General features: G+C 44.7%; 1 protein-coding gene across 5 annotated transcripts in view; it reads right to left on the bottom strand.

Annotated features, from left to right (window-relative positions):
- Positions 1–19,266, bottom strand: part of CNOT6L (CCR4-NOT transcription complex subunit 6 like) — a 121,606-nt gene extending 102,340 nt beyond the window's left edge. For 2 of the 5 annotated variants that reach the window (XM_051820197.2, XM_008267693.4), the window contains exon 1: positions 18,814–18,961. In XM_051820197.2, the coding sequence (XP_051676157.2) occupies positions 18,814–18,818 (5 nt within the window). In that variant the 5' untranslated portion in view covers positions 18,819–18,961. Of the gene's footprint in view, positions 1–18,481; positions 18,986–19,131 lie in introns of those variants that run through there. The other 3 variants (XM_008267694.3, XM_002717095.5, XM_008267695.4) reach the window with 3 other exon arrangements.
- Positions 19,267–19,596: the final 330 nt, after the last annotated feature.

Below are 19,596 nucleotides of genomic sequence, written 5' to 3'. Positions count from 1 at the left end.
AACATGTTATAGTTGTTATAGAAATATATCCAAAATATCATCTATACACATAGAAGTTTAAAATTTTGGTAATTATCAGATGCACTGATAGATCTTGTTATTCAAAAGGCAAAAGATTTATACATTTTGAAGAGAAACCAGAGTATAGATCTTGTTATTTAAAAGCACTGGGGAACCAGTGTTGTGGTATAGCAGGTTAAACATCACTTGCAATGCCAGCATTCCATACCGGAGCATTGGTTCTGAGTCCCAACTGTACGGCTCCTAATCCAGCTCCCTGTTAATTCACCTGGGAAGGCAGTAGAAGAAAGCGCAGATACTTGGGCCCCCGTCACTCATGTTGGAGAGCAGGATGAAGTTCCAGGCTCCTGACTTTGTTACTGCCCAGCTCTGGCTACTACACACACTTGGGAATGAACCAGTGCATGGAAGACCTATCTCTGTCTCTCCCTATCACTCTGCCTTTCAAATAAATGCATCATTTAAAAAAATTACAGATAGGAAAGAAATATCAATCATTTTTTTAAAAATTATTTATTTATTTATTTGAAAGAGTTACAGAGAAAGGCAGAGAGAAAGAGAGGGAGAGAGAGAAAGCAATCTTCCATCTACTGGTTCACTCCCTAAATGGCCACAATGGCCAGGGCTGGGCCAGGCCAAAGCCAGGAGTTTCTTCTGGGTCTCCCAAATGGATGGCAGTGGCCCAAGTACTTTGGTCATCTTCTGCTGCTTTTCCCAGGCTATTAGTAAGGCACTAGATCAAAAGATGCCCAAATGGGAAACATCACAGGCAGTGGGCTTAACTCATTATGCCACAACACCAGCCCCAGGAAAACCAATCGAGACGATTTTAATTATTCAGGCATAAAGCTAGTAGTACCCGAGTTCAGGTAACAACAGAAATCACCAGTTCTGGAGCCGGTGCCGCGGCTCAACAGGCTAATCCTCTGCCTTGCGGCACCAGCACACCAGGTTCTAATCCCGGTTGGGGCACCGGATTCTGTCCCGGTTGCCCCTCTTCCAGGCCAGCTCTCTGTTGTGGCCCGGGAGTGCAGTGGAGGATGGCCCAAGTCCTTGGGCCCTGCGCCCACATGGGAGACCAGGAGAAGCACCTGGCTCCTGGCTTCAGATCAGCGCGATGCGCCGGCCGCGACAGCCATTGGAGGGTGAACCAAAGGCAAAGGTAGACCTTTCTCTCTGTCTCTCACTGTCCACTCTGTTAAAAAAAAAAAAAAAAAAAAAAAAGAGAGAGAGAGAGAGAGAGAAAAGAAATCACCAGTTTATTTTACATAAATTCTGTAATTTCCTTCCCTGAACTCTTCCTTCTGTTCTGTCATTTGTCTCTTTCTTCATATTCTATCATTGGTGTCACTTAAAACTTTTCTTTTCGCTCCCAACAAACATAGATCGTATTTACTGACTTACCACTTTATACTTTAATCTTTAAAAGACCTCCCTTCATCAGTCTCTTCTTCTCACCTAATTCTGCATGCCTCAACCACATTAACCTTTAAAAAACTAAATTCAGGGGCCAGTGCTGTGGAACAACAAGTTAAGCCACTGCCTCTGATGCTGGCATTCCATATCGGAGTGCCAGTTTAAGTGTCAGCTGCTGTGCTTCTGATTCAGTTCCATAGTAGTGTCTGGGAAAGCAGCAGAAGACGACCAAGTAGTTGGACCTATATCACCCATGTGAGAGACCTACTAGTTGTGGAGTTTGGGGCTCCTTGCTTCGGCCTGGCCCAGCCTTGGCCGTTGCAATCTGGGGAATGAACCATCAAATAGATGATCTTTCTCTCTCCCCAACACTGCCTTTCAAATAAATAAAATAAAATTTTTAAAAGTTTCTAACTACTGCCATCTTGCTCAAAATCATTCAATGCTTCTCTATGTTTTTAACAATATTGATAATTGTGAGAGTCCAGTCACATTTGTAGTATCTGTTAGTCTTAACTGTACAGATAATGAATATCTTATAAAAACATTTAAAGCAATATTACAGCACAAAAGTCAACTATAAATAACAGACCCCAGTTTATGGATTTCGTTAATTTATTTATATTTAAAAGGCAGAGAAACATCGAGAAAGACAGATACAGAGGGAGCTTCATCTGCCAGTTCACTCCCCAAATGCCTGCAACAGCCATAGCTGGGCCAGGCTGAAGTCGCAGTTAGGAACTCAATCTGGGTCTCGTAAGTCAATGATAGGAACCCAAGTATTTCTTCCCTCACCTGCTACCTCTAAAGACGCACAGTATAAGAAAGCTGGGATAAGAAGCAGTGCTGGGATTCAAACTCAGGCTCTGCAATATGGGATGCAGGCATACTCTGTAGCATCTTAACTGCTGCACCAAATGCCTGCCACAATTTATGGATTTAAACAACCACCTGCAGTTTTAAAGTTGAAATCTTTGTGTCAATGATTCAAAGACAAAATTAAAATGTCTTACCCAAGCATTAAGCCCCTCCATAATCATGTTCCAATATGCCTTATTAGAAGTTCCCACTCAGGCCCCAAAAGTTAACCAGATACTAACTTAATTTCCCATTCACCCTTGAGGCTGGATGTGTCTTCCTGCAACTACAAATTTGTTCACGCACACCAGTTCTAGTCCCGGCTGCTCCTCTTCCAATCCAGCTCTCTGCTATGGCCCAGGGAAAGCAGCAGAAGATGGCCCAAGCACTTGGGCCCCTGCACCCACGTGGTGAAGAAACTCCTGGCTACTGGCTTTGGATCAGCTTAGCTCTGGCCATTGCAGCCATTTGGGGAGTGAACTAGTGGATGGCAGATCTTTCTGTCTCTCTCTCTCTGTAAATCTATTTCTCAAATATATAAATAAATGAATCTTAAAAAAAAAAAAACACTATGAAATCTGCATCTGATTCCTATCTGCAAGAGGAAATACCAATATCCTGGAAAGTTCACAAGCTTAAGGGTTCCAAAGACCTAAATTTGACCTTGCCATTTCCTTGCCATGTAACTTTCATCCAATTTGGAATGCTTCAATATTGTCACCTGTAAAACAGGGATTAATAATATCAATTTTACCAGGATTATAACAAGAAATTAGTTAATTCATATAACTCTTAACACAGGGATCTGTAAACTGCACACAGTAGACTGAACAGCAATGAATAGTCTTTATATTTTAAAAGGTTTGTTTTAAAAAAATGGGAGGTTGGGCAGCGCCAGAACCCCATAAGGGTGCCAGTTTGTATCCTGGCCTCTCCTCTTCCAATTAAGCTCTCAGCTATGGCCTGGGAAAGCAGCAGAATATGGCCCAAGTCCTTGGGCCCCTGCACCCTTGTGGGAGACTCAGAAGAAGCTCCTGGCTCCTGGCTTCAGACAGGCCCAACTCTGGACATTGCGGCCATTTGGGGAGTGAACCAGCAGATGAAAGACCTTTTTCTCTGTCTATCCCCCTCTCTCTGTAACTCTATCCCTCAAATAAGAAAAATTTTAAAATCTTTGGAGAAAAAAAAAGTATGTGACAGAAATCTGACTGACCACAAAGGCAAAACATACAGTGTATCTGTCCCTTTATAGAAAAAGCTTACTGGCCGGCGCCGTGGCTCACTAGGCTAATCCTCCACCTAGCGGCGCCGGCACACCGGATTCTGTCCCGGTTGCCCCTCTTCCAGGCCAGCTCTCTGCTGTGGCCAGGGAGTGCAGTGGAGGATGGCCCAGGTGCTTGGGCCCTGCACCCCATGGGAGACAAGGAGAAGCACCTGGCTCCTGGCTCCCGCCATCGGATCAGCGCGGTGCGCCGGCCACAGCGCGCCGGCCGCGGCAGCCATTGGAGGGTGAACCAAAGGCAAAGGAAGACCTTTCTCTCTGTTTCTCTCTCTCACTGTCCACTCTGCCTGTCAAAAAATTAAAAAAAAAAAAAAAAAAAAAGCTTACCAACTCCTGTCCTACAAACTGTCCTGTCTTTACAGTTTAACCCCTAGCACATAGCTGATAACCAGAAAACAGTAACTATCATTATTACCAAAGGATTTTAAATTAGAGAATTTTACAAGGATCTCTCTGCTGACAGTGAATATAAAGGAAAGGAAATTAAAGAAGCAATAACAGAAGTCGATAAAACAGCAAGGAAGATGTTGCAGTAAACTATTAACATTTCCTCTTCCTTTTTCTCCTCCTTCTAAAAGCAAGAGCAACTTCATCCTCTCTTATTCATCCTAGTAGATTAAAATCTTTATGTGTTCTGTATATTACAGCACTTAATGTTAACTTGTCAATTGGAATATTTTGCCTTGTTTGCTTAATCCAAACTTAAATGCCACACAAGTGAAAAAAAAGTATAAGAGTTTTGGAATCAAACAGATCCAATGGCAACCTTGTGCATGTAAATTAACTTGCATATTTTCTAATAATAAAAGCCAATAGGGATAGGCATTTAGCACAGCAATTAAGAAGTCATGGGGGGGAGAGGGGAAGCTGCTGCCTGCAGTGCCAGCATCCCATATGCACATCAGTCCCCACTGCTCCACTTCCAATCCAGCTCTCTGCTATGGCCTGGGAAAGCAGTAGAAGATGGCCCAAGTCCTTGGGCCCCTGTACCCATGTGGGAGACCCGGAAGAAGCTCCTGGCTCCTGGCTTCAGATCAGTCCAGCTCCGGCCCTTGCAACCATTTGGGGAGTAAACCAAGGGATGGAAGACCCTCTCTCTCTGCCTCTGCATCTCTGTAACTCTGCCTTTCAAATAAATATTTTTTTAAAAAAAAATCATTTGAGACACTCATATCCCATACTGGAGTGCCTGCATTCAAGTCTAAGCACAATATCCAATTCCAGTTTCCTATTAATAGACACCCTGTGTGCAAGCGTTGTGGCGTAGCGGGTCAAGCCGCTGTCTGCAGTGCCAGCATCCCATATAGGCGCTGTTTCAAGTCCTGGTGCTCCACTTGCTATCCAGCTCCCTGCTAATGCACCTGGGAAAGTAGCCGGAGATGGATCCAAGTACTTGGGCCCCTGCACCCACTTGGGAGACCTAGAAGAAGCTCCTGGCTTAGGCCTGGCCCAGCTCTGGCCATTGCATTCATTTGGGGAGTGAAAGGAAGATTCCCCTCTTTCTCCTCTCTCTTTCAAAGAAAGAAAGAAAGAAAGAAAAATACACAACCCTGGGGAGGTAGCAGGTGAGGGCAAGTACTTGGGTCCCTAACAAGTCTTGTCCTGCCTTTGGCATGGCCCAATCTTGGCTATCGCAGGCATTTGGAAACTGAACCAGTCAGTAGCTGGAAGATCGATGATGGATCACTTGCGCTCTCTCTCTCTTTGCCTTTCAAATAAATTAAACAGTAAGTATAAATATAAACTTTAAAAAAAAGGGCAGGAAGTGGCTTTTGACAGTCCTTGACACCCAGTAATCAGTGTTAGTTCCATTCCTAGGTAAAGAGACTATAGTCTAAATTTTGTTTTATTCCCTAGGACCCTGAATACAACAACTTGTAGCAAGTAGACTCTCAATAAATATTTACGAATAGGGTAGACATATTTTTGGTTCTTAAAATGTCTCAAGGTTACCATTCTGTATATAATTCACATAATATTTGTTTCATAAATTTACACGTTGATGCTGCAAAGCACTATACTAAATTCAAATCTATGGTAGAACAGATCCTGTAAATGGGTAGTTTCTGGGTTTTGTTTAAATATAATAATCACAGTCATCAGAAAGCAAAGAGGTGTGGGGGAGAGGTGTTTGGTATAGTGGTTAAGACACCACTTGGGATATCTGAATACCAAATCCTATCAGAATGCCTGGTTCCTCTACTTCTGATCCAACTTCCTATGCGCACCCTGCGAGGCAGCAGATGATGGCTAGAATACTTGGTACACTGCCACACATATGGGATACCTGGATGGAGTCTGGGCTCCTAGCTTAGGCCTAGTCCAGCTATGGCTAATGTAGGCATTTAGGGAACAAACCAGCAAATGCAATCTCCATGTCTCTCTCTGCCTTTCAAACAAGTAAAAAGTAAAAATTTTTCCAAATATATGTTCCTAATCACAATATACCTACATGGAAACACAATTAAAATTTCAAAAGCAATCTTCTGCCTGTGGCGCCGGCACCTCGGGTTCTAGTCCCCATCAGGGCGCTGGATTCTGTCCCGGTCGCTCCTCTTCCTGTCCAGCTCTCTGCTGTGGCCAGGGAGTACAGTGGAGGATGGCCCAAGTCCTTGGGCCCTGCGCCCACATGGGAGACCAGGAGAAGCACCTGGCTCCTGGCTTCGGATCAGCGCAGTGCGCTGGCCACAGCGGCCATTGGGGGGGTAAACCAACGGAAAAGGAAGACCTTTCTCTCTGTCTCTCTCTCTCTCACTGTCCACTCTGCTTGTCAAAAAAAAAAAAAAAAAAAAAAAATTTTTTTTTTCCAAAAGCTAAACAAAACAATCAATCAAGTGAAACCTAGCTTTAGGGACCAGTGCTGTGGTATAGGGAATAAAGCCACTGCCTGCAGTGCTGGCATTCTATATGGATGCCAGTTTGAGTCCTGGCTACTCCACTTCCTGTCCAATTCTCTGCTATGGCCTGGGAAAGCAGTAGAAGGGCCTTTGGGCCCCTGCACCCGCATAGGTAATACCTGGAAGGAACTCCTGGCTCCTGGCTCCAGATTGGCACAGCTCTGGCCATTGTGGCCAATTGGGGAGTGAACCAGTGAATGAAAGACCTCTCTCTCTTTGCCTCTCCTTCTCTCTCTGTAACTCTGACTTTCAAGACTAAGGAAGGGAGGGAGGGAGGGAGGGAGGGAGGAAAGAACGAAGGGAGGAACGAAGGGAGGGAGGGAGGGAGGGAGGGAGGAAGGAAACCTAGCTTTACCTTACAGAACAAAATTCCTAAGAAATCAATTACATTTTTTAGAACACTACCAAGAAAATTAACAAAAGCCAAACCATCGATGCAGAAATGTTTGGGAAGGGGGAGTCTAATAATAGATTCTAACTATACTAGACTAAACACAGAATTCGTCATTAACCATACCTCCAATATAGCAAAGGTTAGTTCACCTCTTTTTAATTCTGTAGTCAGTATTTAATTTGTGAATTAGCATTCTCTCTGGTTCCTGTTTCCTCTCCAAACCTAGCTACCAAAATAATCAGAGATTCTCCATACTGTTTTGTTGGATTTTTTTTTTTTTTTCAAAAGAAACAATACCCCACTACTCAAAATATTCAGATTATTCAAATCTTCAGTAAAGGATTAAGGACCTCCAAATGTACACATGGATTGACGGAAAGATTATTAGAAACCATGAAAAGAGTAGGAAGGAGAAGAAAGACAGATAGGGAAATGGGGGGTAGGAGAGTCTAGCCCTTCTTCCCTACACAATGATGCCATTCATCACTGGTCATTTTTTTTCCTCAAAGGTTTATACTCACTAAACTAGGAAAGTAAGACTTTAGTTATTCTTTCACCCTGAAGCAAGCACCTTAGAAATTAGTTCCTTGTTCTCCAGTCTGATAAAAACAACAGGCCAGAGAGATGAAGCAAGTCCTTTGAACCACAGCAGCTCTTAAAAGGGCTGAAGTCATTGGTGAATGGGCTGGTTTCTTTCCCTATACCTGCCATGAGATACACAATCACTGGACATCTTTATTTACCTAATCCACATTTCACACTTTCTTCAAAACTCAATGTTTAACAGTTTGCCCCCCAAAAAAAGAAAAAAAAAAGACAAAGAAAAACTCAACAAACTACGAATAAAAATTAATTTCCTCACTTAATAGCATCTATGAAAACTCTGTTTAACATTATATTTAATGGAGGAAGACTGAATGCTTTCTCTCTATGATCTGAAACTAGAGAAGGATCTGCTGTGAATCAAATGTTTGCTTTGACACTTCTTTTCCACAATATATTGGAGGTTCATTCCAAGATAATTAGGCAAGAAAATGACATAAAATGTATTCACATTGGAAAAGAAGTGAAACTACATGTATTTCCAAATGATATGATCCTTACTTATAGAAGAGTCTATGGAATCCACTTAAAAACTATTAGAACTGGTAAGTTCAGCAAGGGATAGGATACATAATCAATACACAAAAATTAACAGTGTCTTTATACACTTGCACTAAACTACCTGAAAATGAAATTCCATTTACCACTGCATCTAAAGAAATAAAACATCTGAAAAAAAATGCAACAAAAGAAATATAAAACTCATACTCTAAGAACTATAAAACATCATCAATAGCAATTAAATATCTAAATAAATGGAAAGACATCTCATGTTCATGGACAGGGAGACTTAATATTGTTGAGACGGCAATGCTTCCCAAATTATCTACAGATTACACAAGTATCTTATCAAAATTCCTGCTGGCTTCTTTGTAGAAATTGACAAGCTGACCCTACAACTGATTTGAAAATATAAGAGACCCAAATAACCAAAATTATATTGAAAAAGAACAAAAATGTTCTAGGATTTATGCTTCTCAGTTACAAAGCTACAATAGTAAAAACAGCACTAACAGCTAGCGCTGTGGCATAGTGGGTCAAGCCACCACTTGTAGCACTAGTATCCTACATAGGAATTAGTTTGAGTTCCAGCTGCTCCACTCCACTTCCTTTCCCTGCTAGCATATCTGGGAAAGCAGTGGAGGATGGCCTAGGTCCCTGGGCCCCTGCACCCATGTGAGAGACCCATATAAGGCTCCTGGCTCTCCCTCCCTCCCTCCCTCCCTCTCTCTCTCTCTCTCTCTCTCTCTCTCTCTCTCTCTCTCTAACTCTGCCTTCCAAATAAATAAGTAAATCTTAAAAAAAAAAAAAAAAGGTACTGAATAAGGCTAATATTGATCAATGGAATAGAACTGAAATTCTCAAGCTAAGCCTTCACATTTATGGACTGATTAACTGATTTCTAACAACAGTGATAATATAATTCAATGGGGGAAAGAATAATCTAACACATGGCACTGGAACAGCAAAAACAGTGTTAGATCTCTACATCATAATATCATCATCATATAATGTTCAAGTTAAGTCAAAACTGGTCAAGGACCTAAATGTAAGAGAGAAAATATCTAGAACAAAAATAGAACATATTTTTGTGATCTTAGTTTAGGCAATGGTTTCTTAGATAGGACACCAAACACACAAAAGCAACTAGAAAAAAGAAACATGACTTCATCGTGGTAAAACTTCTTGTGTCTGAAAAGACACCATCAAGAAAGTGCAAAGGCAACTCACGGGATGAGGGAAAATATTTGCAAACCATATGTAATAGGTACAAATCTTTAATACATATAAAGGACAACCCAATCATAAAAAGTAACAGTATAAAAATGGGCAAAGGATTTGAACCTTTCTCACAAATCTCTCCAAAGAATATACACAAATGGCCAATAATCACAGAAAAAGATGCTCAGTATTATTAGCCATAAAAGAAATGCAAATCAAAACAAAGAGGTATCATTTCACATCTACCAGGAAAGAGATGATCAAACAACAGGCAACTGGTAAGGATGTGAACAAACTGGAGCCCTCATATACTACTGCTGGGAATGTAAAATAGTGTGCTGCTCTGAAAACTCTCTAGAAATTCCTCGTAAGTATGAACATGAAATACCATATTTCTATTATGTTATACAATACCAATTTCATTCTTAAGCATATACTCCAAAGAACTGAAAACATATACACAATAAAAGGTTCACAGAGCATAATTTTAATAGTCAAAAAGTGGAAAAAATCCCAGATGTATATTAGTTGACAAATGGTAAACAAAATGTGGTATACACATAAAATGGCATAATACTTGGGCATAAAAAATGAAATAATATTACATGGATGAATACCAAAAACATAGTAAGTAAAAGAATACCTTCATAAAAGCACACCTATTAAGATTTCACTTATATGAAATGTCCAAAGAAGGCAATTCTATACAGAAAGTAAATCAATTACTGTGAAGAACAATTCTTAACAGAATTTAGGGTTTATATTTCAACTGACAAAAATGTTCTTAAAAGTGATTATGATGATGGTTACACAACCATAAATAAACTAAAAACCATGGAGCTGTATACTTCAAATGGGTTATTTCTACTAGGTAAATTATATCACCAAAAAAGCTACTTTAAAAAAGAAAAAGCAAGGCCGGCGCCGTGGCTCAATAGGCTAATCCTCCACCTTGCGGCGCCGGCACACCGGGTTCTAGTCCCGGTCGGGGCACCGGATTCTGTCCCGGTTGCCCCTCTTCCAGGCCAGCTCTCTGCTATGGCCAGGGAGTGCAGTGGAGGATGGCCCAGGTGCTTGGGCCCTGCACCCCATGGGAGACCAGGAAAAGCACCTGGATCCTGGCTCCTGCCATCGGATCAGCGCGGTGCGCCGGCTGCAGCGGCGGCCATTGGAGGGTGAACCAACGGCAAAGGAAGACCTTTCTCTCTCTGTCTCTCTCTCTCACTGTCCACTCTGCCTGTCAAAAATAAAAAAATAAATAAATAAATAAAATAAAATAAAAATTAAAAAAAAAAAAAAAAAGAAAAAAAAGAAAAAGCAGGCTGTCATTTGATGCATTGGGTTAAGCATCCACTTGAAATGCCAATATACCCTGTCAGAGTACTAGTTTGAGTACAGGCTACTCCACTTTCGATCCCACTTCCTGATGATAATACACCCGGGAAGGCAAAAACTTGAACCCCTGCCACCCACATGGGAGACCAGGATAGATTTCCTGGTTTCTGGCTTCAGCCTGATCCAGGCCTGGCTGTTGTTGCCATTTGGGGAATGAACCAGCAAAGAAAGGTTCTCTCTCTCTCTCTGCCTTTCAAACAAATAAATCTTAAAAAAAAAAAAAAAAAAAACAATTCTTTAAGTAATTCCTGATCTATGCACCATTCCATTTATGTTACCTGCACTCCAAATATTTATATACAGTTTATATTATGTTGGTTTGCATATTTTGTATTTGTTGCTTTGAAAAAACTAAATTATATGCTTTATCCCCTATTCTCATAAAGCTATAACCTTAGCAAAGCTCTTTTCTACATCTTTCATGTTTCTTTAGAACTGGGTATAATAATTGATACAGAATGGGTCCTCACAATTTTTAGTTTTAGTTTTCAAGATACAAAAAACTAGAAATATTTACTATGGAGAAGTTAATTAGGCTACTCAAAAATATTTTATTGAATAAAGATAAAAATATGTATATATGAAGGTGTATATATACGTGTGTATATATCTATATATATAGAATAAAAAGTACTGGGGTCCAGAGTCATGGCACAGGGGATCAAGCCACTGCTTGTGATGATGGCATCCCATATCAGAGCATTTGTTCATACTCCAGCCACTCCACTTCCATTCTAGCTCCCTGCTAATGAACCTCGGAAAGCACCTGAAGATGTCCCAAATACTTGGGCCCCTGCAACTATGTGGGAGACCAGGATGGAGTTTCTGGCTTCTGGCTTTCTCCTGGTCCTGGCTGTTGCGACCATTTGAGAAATGAACCAGCAGATGAAAGATTCTCTCTCTCTCTCTCTCTCTCTCTCTCTCTCTCTCTGCCACTTTACCTTTCAAATAAATCCAAAAAAAAAAGGGGGGGAGGGGGGAGTTTGACACTGTGTTAAATATAACTCCTAAGATGCCTGCATCTGGTTCCAGTCCAGCTTCACTACCAAATGCAGCTTCATGCTTATGTGCAACCATGAGAAGCAATGGTGATGGCTCATGTAGTTGGGTTCCTGCACCCCATGTGGGCAACCCAGACTGAATTTCCAGCTCCTGTCACCAGCCTGGCCCAGCATGGGCTACTGTGGGCATTTGGAGAGTGTATCAGCAGATGAGAGATATCTATTTTCATTTCTCTACCTTTCAAATAAATAAACTTTTTTAAAAAATCAAAGTAAGTGGTGCTATCACTGTGGCCTACTTAAGGTGGAGCCACAGGCTGTGGTGCCAGCATTCTCTATGGGCGCAGCTGCTATTCTTCTGATCCAGCTCTCTGCTATGGCCTGGGAGAGCAGTGGTAGATGGCCCAAGTCCTTGGACCCCTACACCAGCATGGGAGACCCAGAGGAAGCTCCTGGCTCCTGGCTTCAGATCAGCCCAGCTTTGGCTACTGCAGCCATTTGGGGAACGAACCAGCGAATGGAAGAACTTTCTCTCTCTCTCTCTCTCTCTCTCTCTCTCTCTCTCTCTCTGTAACTCTGCCTTTCAAATAAATATAACTTTTTTTAAAAAAAATCATAGTAAATAAAAGTAACACAGAGCATCCCATATGGGTGCCAATTCAAGTCGTGGCTGCTCCAATTCTGATCCGGCTCCATTAATGCACTTGGGAAAGCCTAGGAAAACAGTGGAAGGTGGTTTAAATACCTGGGCCTCTGCCACCTGCGTGGAAGATCCAGCTACAGTTCCAGGCCCCAGACTTCAATCTGGTCTAGACACAGCAGGTTGTGGCCACTTAGGGAGTGAACTAGCTGACAGAAGATTCTCTCTCTCTCTCTCTTCAACTCCACCTTTCAAATAAATAATTTTTAAAAAAATGAGAGTCAGGGCCGGCGCCGTGGCTCAATAGGCTAATCCTCCACCTTGCGGCGCCGGCACACCGGGTTCTAGTCCCGGTTGGGGCGCCGGATTCTGTCCCGGTTGCCCCTCTTCCAGGCCAGCTCTCTGCTATGGCCAGGGAGTGCAGTGGAGGATGGCCCAGGTGCTTGGGCCCTGCACCCCATGGGAGACCAGGAAAAGCACCTGGATCCTGGCTCCTGCCATCGGATCAGCGCGGTGCGCCGGCTGCAGCGGCGGCCATTGGAGGGTGAACCAACGGCAAAGGAAGACCTTTCTCTCTCTGTCTCTCTCTCACTGTCCACTCTGCCTGTCAAAAATTTAAAAAAAAAAAAAAAATGAGAGTCGTACAGAGACAAAATCCATTTAGCGTATTACAGCTCCAAGTCCACTGTTAGAGTGCACTTACTCAAAGAAAGTTGTAGTATTTTTATCCTGAAGCATGAACACGGTTAATAATTAATCTCTTGTTGTTTACTTGATGATTTTATTGTTCTTTCTAGGTTAAATCTCACATATATTAATGTTGGTCACTTGAATCACTATAACAGCAACAAAAGATCACAGTAAGGTCCAACTAAATGGTATTTCCTTAAAATATAAAGTACTACTAATAATAATGCTCTATTCTAGCAACAGAAAAAAATGCAAAGAAAAATATTGTGTTTCCTATGAAAACATACCTCAGGAAATAAAATTCAGAGTTTTACAATACTGATCTGAACTGACTGCAAAATACAGAAAAATAATTCTGCTAGAACCCAGTAAACCATAGTGAAAATACAGAATAGTAATGAATAATCTCACTAAAGATTATAGAATCCAGAAGCCAGCGCTGTGGTTTAGAAGCTTAAGCCTCTACCCCACAGCATTGGAATCCCATTTGAGCGCCTGTTTGAGTCCTGGCTGCTCCATTTCAGATCCAGCTCGCTGCTAATGGCCTGGGAAAGCAGAAGATGGCCCAAGTAATGGGCCTCTGCACCCACATGGGAGACCTGGAAGAAGCTTCTGGATTCTGGCTTCAGACTGGAGCAGCTTCAACCACTGCAGCCAGTTGGGGAGTGAACCAGCAGATGGAAGACATCTCTCTCTCTCTCTGCCTCTCCTTCTCTCTCTGTGTACTGACTTTCAAATAAATAAATAAATCTTAAAAAAAAAAAAAAAAAAAAAAAACTGTGTGTTGGAATGAGAAGGTGAAAAGGTCATACCAAGATGGCCGCTGAGGTGAGAAGGTCATGCCAAGATGGCCTCTGACAACAGAAACTGCCTGGCAACAGGCCGTGATTGGATGGCTTCAGAAACCACATGACAACAGAGCCTGACAACAGGCTGTGAATGGATGGTTTCAGAAACTGCCTGGCAACAGAGCCTGACTGGCAACACGCTGTGATTGGACGGCTTTGGAAACTGCCTGGCAACAGGCTGTGATTGGTTAAGGCATAGACCACCCCTTGACCAGATTGGCTGCCTTGGCTATATAAGCAGGCCTCAGGCCTGCTTTCACCAGACTCCCAGGGTCTGTGTGGTGACTCCGGGCCTCTTGCCCCACCACGCTCCTCCTCTCAGAACGACTCCTCTAAGAAGAAATCAACTGCAACAAGACTCCTCTATCTCTGCCTTTCAAACAGATAAATAAAATCTTAAAGGAAAAAATTACAGAATCCAACTGTAATGTTCTGTAAAATGTAAATCCTTAAATAAATACTGAAATACATTTATCATTCAAACCCCTTACAGATAAGAGTTTTCGCTGTCCAGGCTCAGCCTAGCTCAGGCCTGGCCCATCTTGGTCACTTTGGCCATTTGGCAAGAGAACCAGCAGATGTAAGATCGATCTCTCTCTCTCTCTCTCTTCCTCTCTCTCTCTCTGCCTCTCCTTCTCTTTAACTCTGACTTTCAAATAAAATAAATCTTTTAAAAAGGGGCTGGCACTGTAACATAGAAAGTTAAGCCTCTACCTGCAGTGCTGGCATCACCTACAGGCACCAGTAAAAGTCCTGGCTGCTACACTTCTCATTCAGCTTCCTGCTAATGTGCCAGGGATAGCAGTGGAAGATGGTCCAAGTGATTGGACCCCTGCACCCACATATGGGAGACCCAGATGAAGCTCCAGGCTCCTGGCTTTGGCCTGGCCCAGCTCCAGCCATTGTGGCCATTGGCAGCGAACCAGTGATAGAAGACATCTCTGTCTTTCTTTCCCTCTCTCTGTAACTCTGCCTTTTAAATAAATTAAAAAAAAAAAAAAAAAGTCCACGGAAATGTAATTAAGAAAAAAATTTAAAAAAAAAAATAAATTCTCACAAGGAAAGCCACAAGCTCACTAACCAGAACACCTGCACTGTACTGTCCTGTAAGCAAAAAATAAACTATGTGTTAAGCCACTGAAATTTGAGTACATTTATTACCCTAATTAATTAGCATCATTCCAAGTGATACATGACAAAATCCCTAAGTATTCCAATTCCTAACTAAAGGCATTAATAATGGATATTTAGAAAAGATTGTTTAAAAGCCCCTTTAAGTAAATTAAATTTCAAAACCTAAACAATTTTTCCACATTGATTTCACTGAAATATAATTCCTTTAATCTGAACAATGGCAGCATGATCAGTCCTATTATTAATAGTGATTTTCACTGTACAAATTTTAATAGCTCAGTATAATTTGTTTTCATAATTAAAGAGTAAAGCCGGCACCGCGGCTCACTAGGCTAATCCTCCACCTTGCGGCGTTGGCACCCTGGGTTCTAGTCCCGGCCGGGGCGCTGGATTCTGTCCCGGTTGCCCCTCTTCCAGGCCAGCTCTCTGTTGTGGCCAGGGAGTACAGTGGAGGATGGCCCACTTCCTTGGGCCCTGCACCCCATGGGAGACCAGGATAAGTACCTGGCTCCTGCCATCGGATCAGCGCAGTGCGCCGGCCAAGGCGGCCATTGGAGGGTGAACCAACGGCAAAGGAAGACCTTTCTCTCTGTCTCTGTCCACTCTGCCTGTCAAAAAACAAAAAGAGTAATGCATTCTCCAACTCACCCAATTTAAAAAAATTGCTTCAAAATACTGTAATTCATAATATCTAACAAAAATTACTTGCCCAGTGCTAAGATCAAAATTCATTTCTATTTCATTGTTTTGAAAGTATTAGGATTCCTTAACATTATATACAAGCAGATTATTCTGTTCATTGTGAACACATACAACACACTTTAAAAAATGACATTTTCCATTTTAATAAAGTTGGTCCTACTATCCTTCACATAAATTTTTATATATAAAAGCTATATTGAAATTTTAATGTTAGAAAAAGCTAGTGAGATTTCCTGAAAATTTATCAGTACTGTTAGCAATGACATAAGGCTTCACTGAGAAAACTGGCATTAGTAATCAGAGACCTTATAAACTTCAACCAAAGAAACTCCTCCTACATTCTCTTTGCCCTGTCTTTACCCAAAAAACATCCTTCAACCTCCCTGTTGCCTTTACTTAAATTTCATAAAACTCAGACATTATTTTTCCCCACAATACAGTTAAAATTGAAAGAACAACACATTTACAACTCTATATAAAGCAGAAAATGGATTTAAAAAAAGAATTAAAAAAAAAAACAGTAACACAGAAAATGAAAAACTGTTGAAAGTTGATACAGGACTTTTATTTATATTCAGAATATTCCAAAGGATTTCGTTTACTGGAATCAGACAACATGAGCTATTTTTGTAGCACTTAACTCTGGATTTCTATAGGTAAATTCTGGTTCCTTGATCCTTTTTAATACTTGAGTATACTAGAACATATATGCTATGTGTGCTTAAAACTTTTTTCCAAGGTTATATAACAAAAACCCCTAAGAGGTAATGAAACTTAGAGATTAGCAATTAAAAAATAGGAAAAATATCATGGGGCCTGCGCTGTGGCTTAGCGGGTAAAGCCGCCGCCTGCAGTGCTGACATCCCATATGGGCGCCAGTTTAAGATCCGGCTGCTCCATTTCCAATCCAGCTCTCTGCTGTGGCCTGGGAAAAGAGTACAAGAATACAAGTCCTTGGGCCCCTGCACCCATGTGGGAGACCTGGAAGAAGCTCCTGGCTCCTGCCTTCGTATCGGCCCAGCTCCGGACGTTGCGACCATCTGGGGAGTGAACCAGGGGATGGAAGACCTCTCTTTCTCTCTCTTCCTCTCTCTGTGTAACTGTGACTTTAAAGTAAAGTAACTACAAACTAATATACTAGCCCATTATATATATATATACACACACACACACACACACACTCACACACACTAATATACTACAAACTAATATACTAGCCATTTTAATATTTCTAGAACAAAGTTTTATATGCGTTGTTTTTTATACTTTATGTACAACCAAGGACAGAAATATTCTATTGTCATGATTTTAAGCTTATAGTTACATAATATTGTTTTGGGTAATTAATCGGTACTTATGTTTTTCAATGTTGATAGGGCTGCAAGAGGCAGAACTAAAATTTAACTAAGCATCTACTACGTACCAAACGTTTTCTCATTCTAATCTCATAACTGTAGTATCATAAAGGTATTATCACTCTATTTCAGATTAGAAAACACAGTCCTGTAGAAACAAGATACCTTGCCTAAGGTCAAAATAGCTAAGAAAAATGGCATAGCTGGGATTGTAACTGAAGTCTGGAAAACATCCTTTTTCCACTAAACTGCATGTGCTAAGTTGTTCTTCCAGGAGTGCCAACAGAAAACATCCATCTCTTGCTAGGGAGCAGCATGCACTATTTCTTCGTGAGACCTGGTTCAGACAGGGACAAGCAACCTCTGGCCGGAACTCAAAACACAGCCCACAAACGCTCAATCTGTACTATGGCTTTATCCATAGTGGAGTTCTAGCTAGATGAGCTAGTAACTCCGTTCCAATGTAAAGAGGGTGGAGTCGACAAAAGTAAATCAGCAAATAATTATCCAAATGCCATTTACACTTGGTTCTGAAACACACTGCACGCCTATGAGCTAGCAGGCTTCTCTTCGTAATTGCGTTTTGCTTAAGACTACTCTCCCAACAGCTTTCCAGGAGCACACACCGAGTACACAATAGAGGCTGCCTGCTCGACGCTTCGACTGACGACGAGGACCACGAGAGGCGGGAAGGTAGCCGCATCTCCCCAAAGGCAGCGCTGCCCTTCCACTGCGTACACACGGCTCCCCTCAACTCCAACACAATCCACCTCGAGAGCCCAAGCCAAGCGGGCGGCCGAGTTCAGGAGCATGACAGCTCCAGGAACTTCCTCTTCCTCCCCGACCTCCCGGCTTGGCTTGGCTCGGCTCGGCTCGGCTGGGCTCGGCTCGGCTCGGCCCGGCGCGAACACGCCTTTCCCCTAGGAGGCAGGAGACGACAATTTCAAATGCACAACGCCGAGCCAAGCCACCACCACCACAGGCCAGCAAAGCCCGGTTCCCGGTGTTCCCCCGCCCCTCCCAGCGAATCGACCTCGTGGAAGCAAAAAAAAAAATTACATCTCACCAACCAGAAAGTATTTGCAACACAAAACGCAAATGTTTTCTCAGTCCCTCCACGCAGCCCGAAGGGAAGTGGTCCCGACAGCGCGTCTTCTCCCCGATGGACTGCTCCGAACCACTTTCCCTGGGGTCCCCGCGCCCGTGGAACGCCAAAATAAGCCTTCGCCTCTCCTCGGGGGACGCGGAGGCGGCCGGGGCGACGGCAGTCGGCGCGTCCCGCCTCCGACTCTCACCTGCCCAGGCCCGAGGCACCCCCGTGCGCCCGCGCGGGCTCCGCGTCCCGGGAGGCGTCCGGGCGGGCGGGCGCCGAGGCGGTTAGGCCGCGCTGCAGGCCGGCGCGCTTCCTGCCGCGGCCGCGGCCCCGGGAACCCAGACCCGCAGCTCGCCGGGCCGTGCCGCCTCGCGTGGGCCGCACTCGCTCACCTCCCTGCCCGGCGCGGCCCCCGCGGGGCAGCTCTCACCTGCGAGGCTCGGGAGCCTGGGCCACAAAGCGGGAGGGACACGCCACTCGGGGGTCCCGGCCGCGGGCGTGGACGCCCCCCGACACTCCACACACACACCCGGAGCCTTCGCCCGCCTCCGACCAGCGCGGGTCACCCCGCCGCCCCCTCCGGTCACTCGACACACACACACACACACACCCACTCGCGGGCCGTCAGGCCGCCCGCCAAAGTCCCAACTCGCACACCCACACGCGTATTTGTCCCTCTCCCACCTCATGTCCCCGGGGACGCGCTAGTCCTCCCCAACGCTCGCGATCGGTCCGACTCGGAGGCACACACACACACTCTACCTCATTCTCTGCCTCCGGCCCACAAGGAGCAACAGCAGCCATTTCCCCGCGGCAGGGGAAACACCACACACACTCACACAGACACACACGCCCGCGAGCGCGAGCGAGCGAGCGCGCGCGCGCGCGCGCGGGCCCCCACAGATGCTTCCCCTCCGGAGCCGCGGCCGCAGACGCAAACACAAACACCCACGCCCGCCCGCCCGCCCCGAGGGGAAGCCGCCGCGGCACGCCGGGGCCCGGGGCCCGAGGCTCGCGGGCGGCCGGGCGCGCCGGCCCCGGGGTCGCGGAGGGCCTGCCTGGTCCCGCACCCCTCCTCACCTGCATTCAGCGCGCCAGGGTCCGGGCGGCGGCGGCGGCGGCGGCGGCGAGGCGGCTGGCGCTGGGGCTGCGGCGGCGGGGGAGGCGGCGGCGGCGGTGGCGGCGGGGCTGAGGGCAGTAAAGACATGCAGGCAGCCCGCCGGGGGGAGAGGCACCGGCCAGAGGGGACGCAGGGCGGGCGGGCCGGGCCGGGCCGCCTGAGGAACGGCAGAGGCGGCGGCGCGGAGGGCGGCCGGAGGGAGCGAAACGGAGCCGGAGCGGGGAGGGGGACGAGGGCCGCGCCGCTGGGCTTCGAGGACGGTGGCCCTGGTCGCACTGGAGAGGCCCCGCGGCCGCGGCCGCTGACGCGAAGGCCTCCGCCGCCGGAGGAAGCTGCGCCCCCGCAGCTGCCGAAGCCGCGGCTATAGCTCCGAGAGCCTCACAGAGCCCGGCCTTGGCCTTGGCCTCCTGGTGCTGGGGCTGCTG

This window comes from Oryctolagus cuniculus, chromosome 8, assembly GCF_964237555.1.
Source record: "Oryctolagus cuniculus chromosome 8, mOryCun1.1, whole genome shotgun sequence".
In the NCBI taxonomy this organism is placed as follows: domain Eukaryota; kingdom Metazoa; phylum Chordata; class Mammalia; order Lagomorpha; family Leporidae; genus Oryctolagus; species Oryctolagus cuniculus.
Note: the sequence above shows the minus strand (reverse complement) of the source record. Positions and strands in the feature narration are given on the sequence as shown.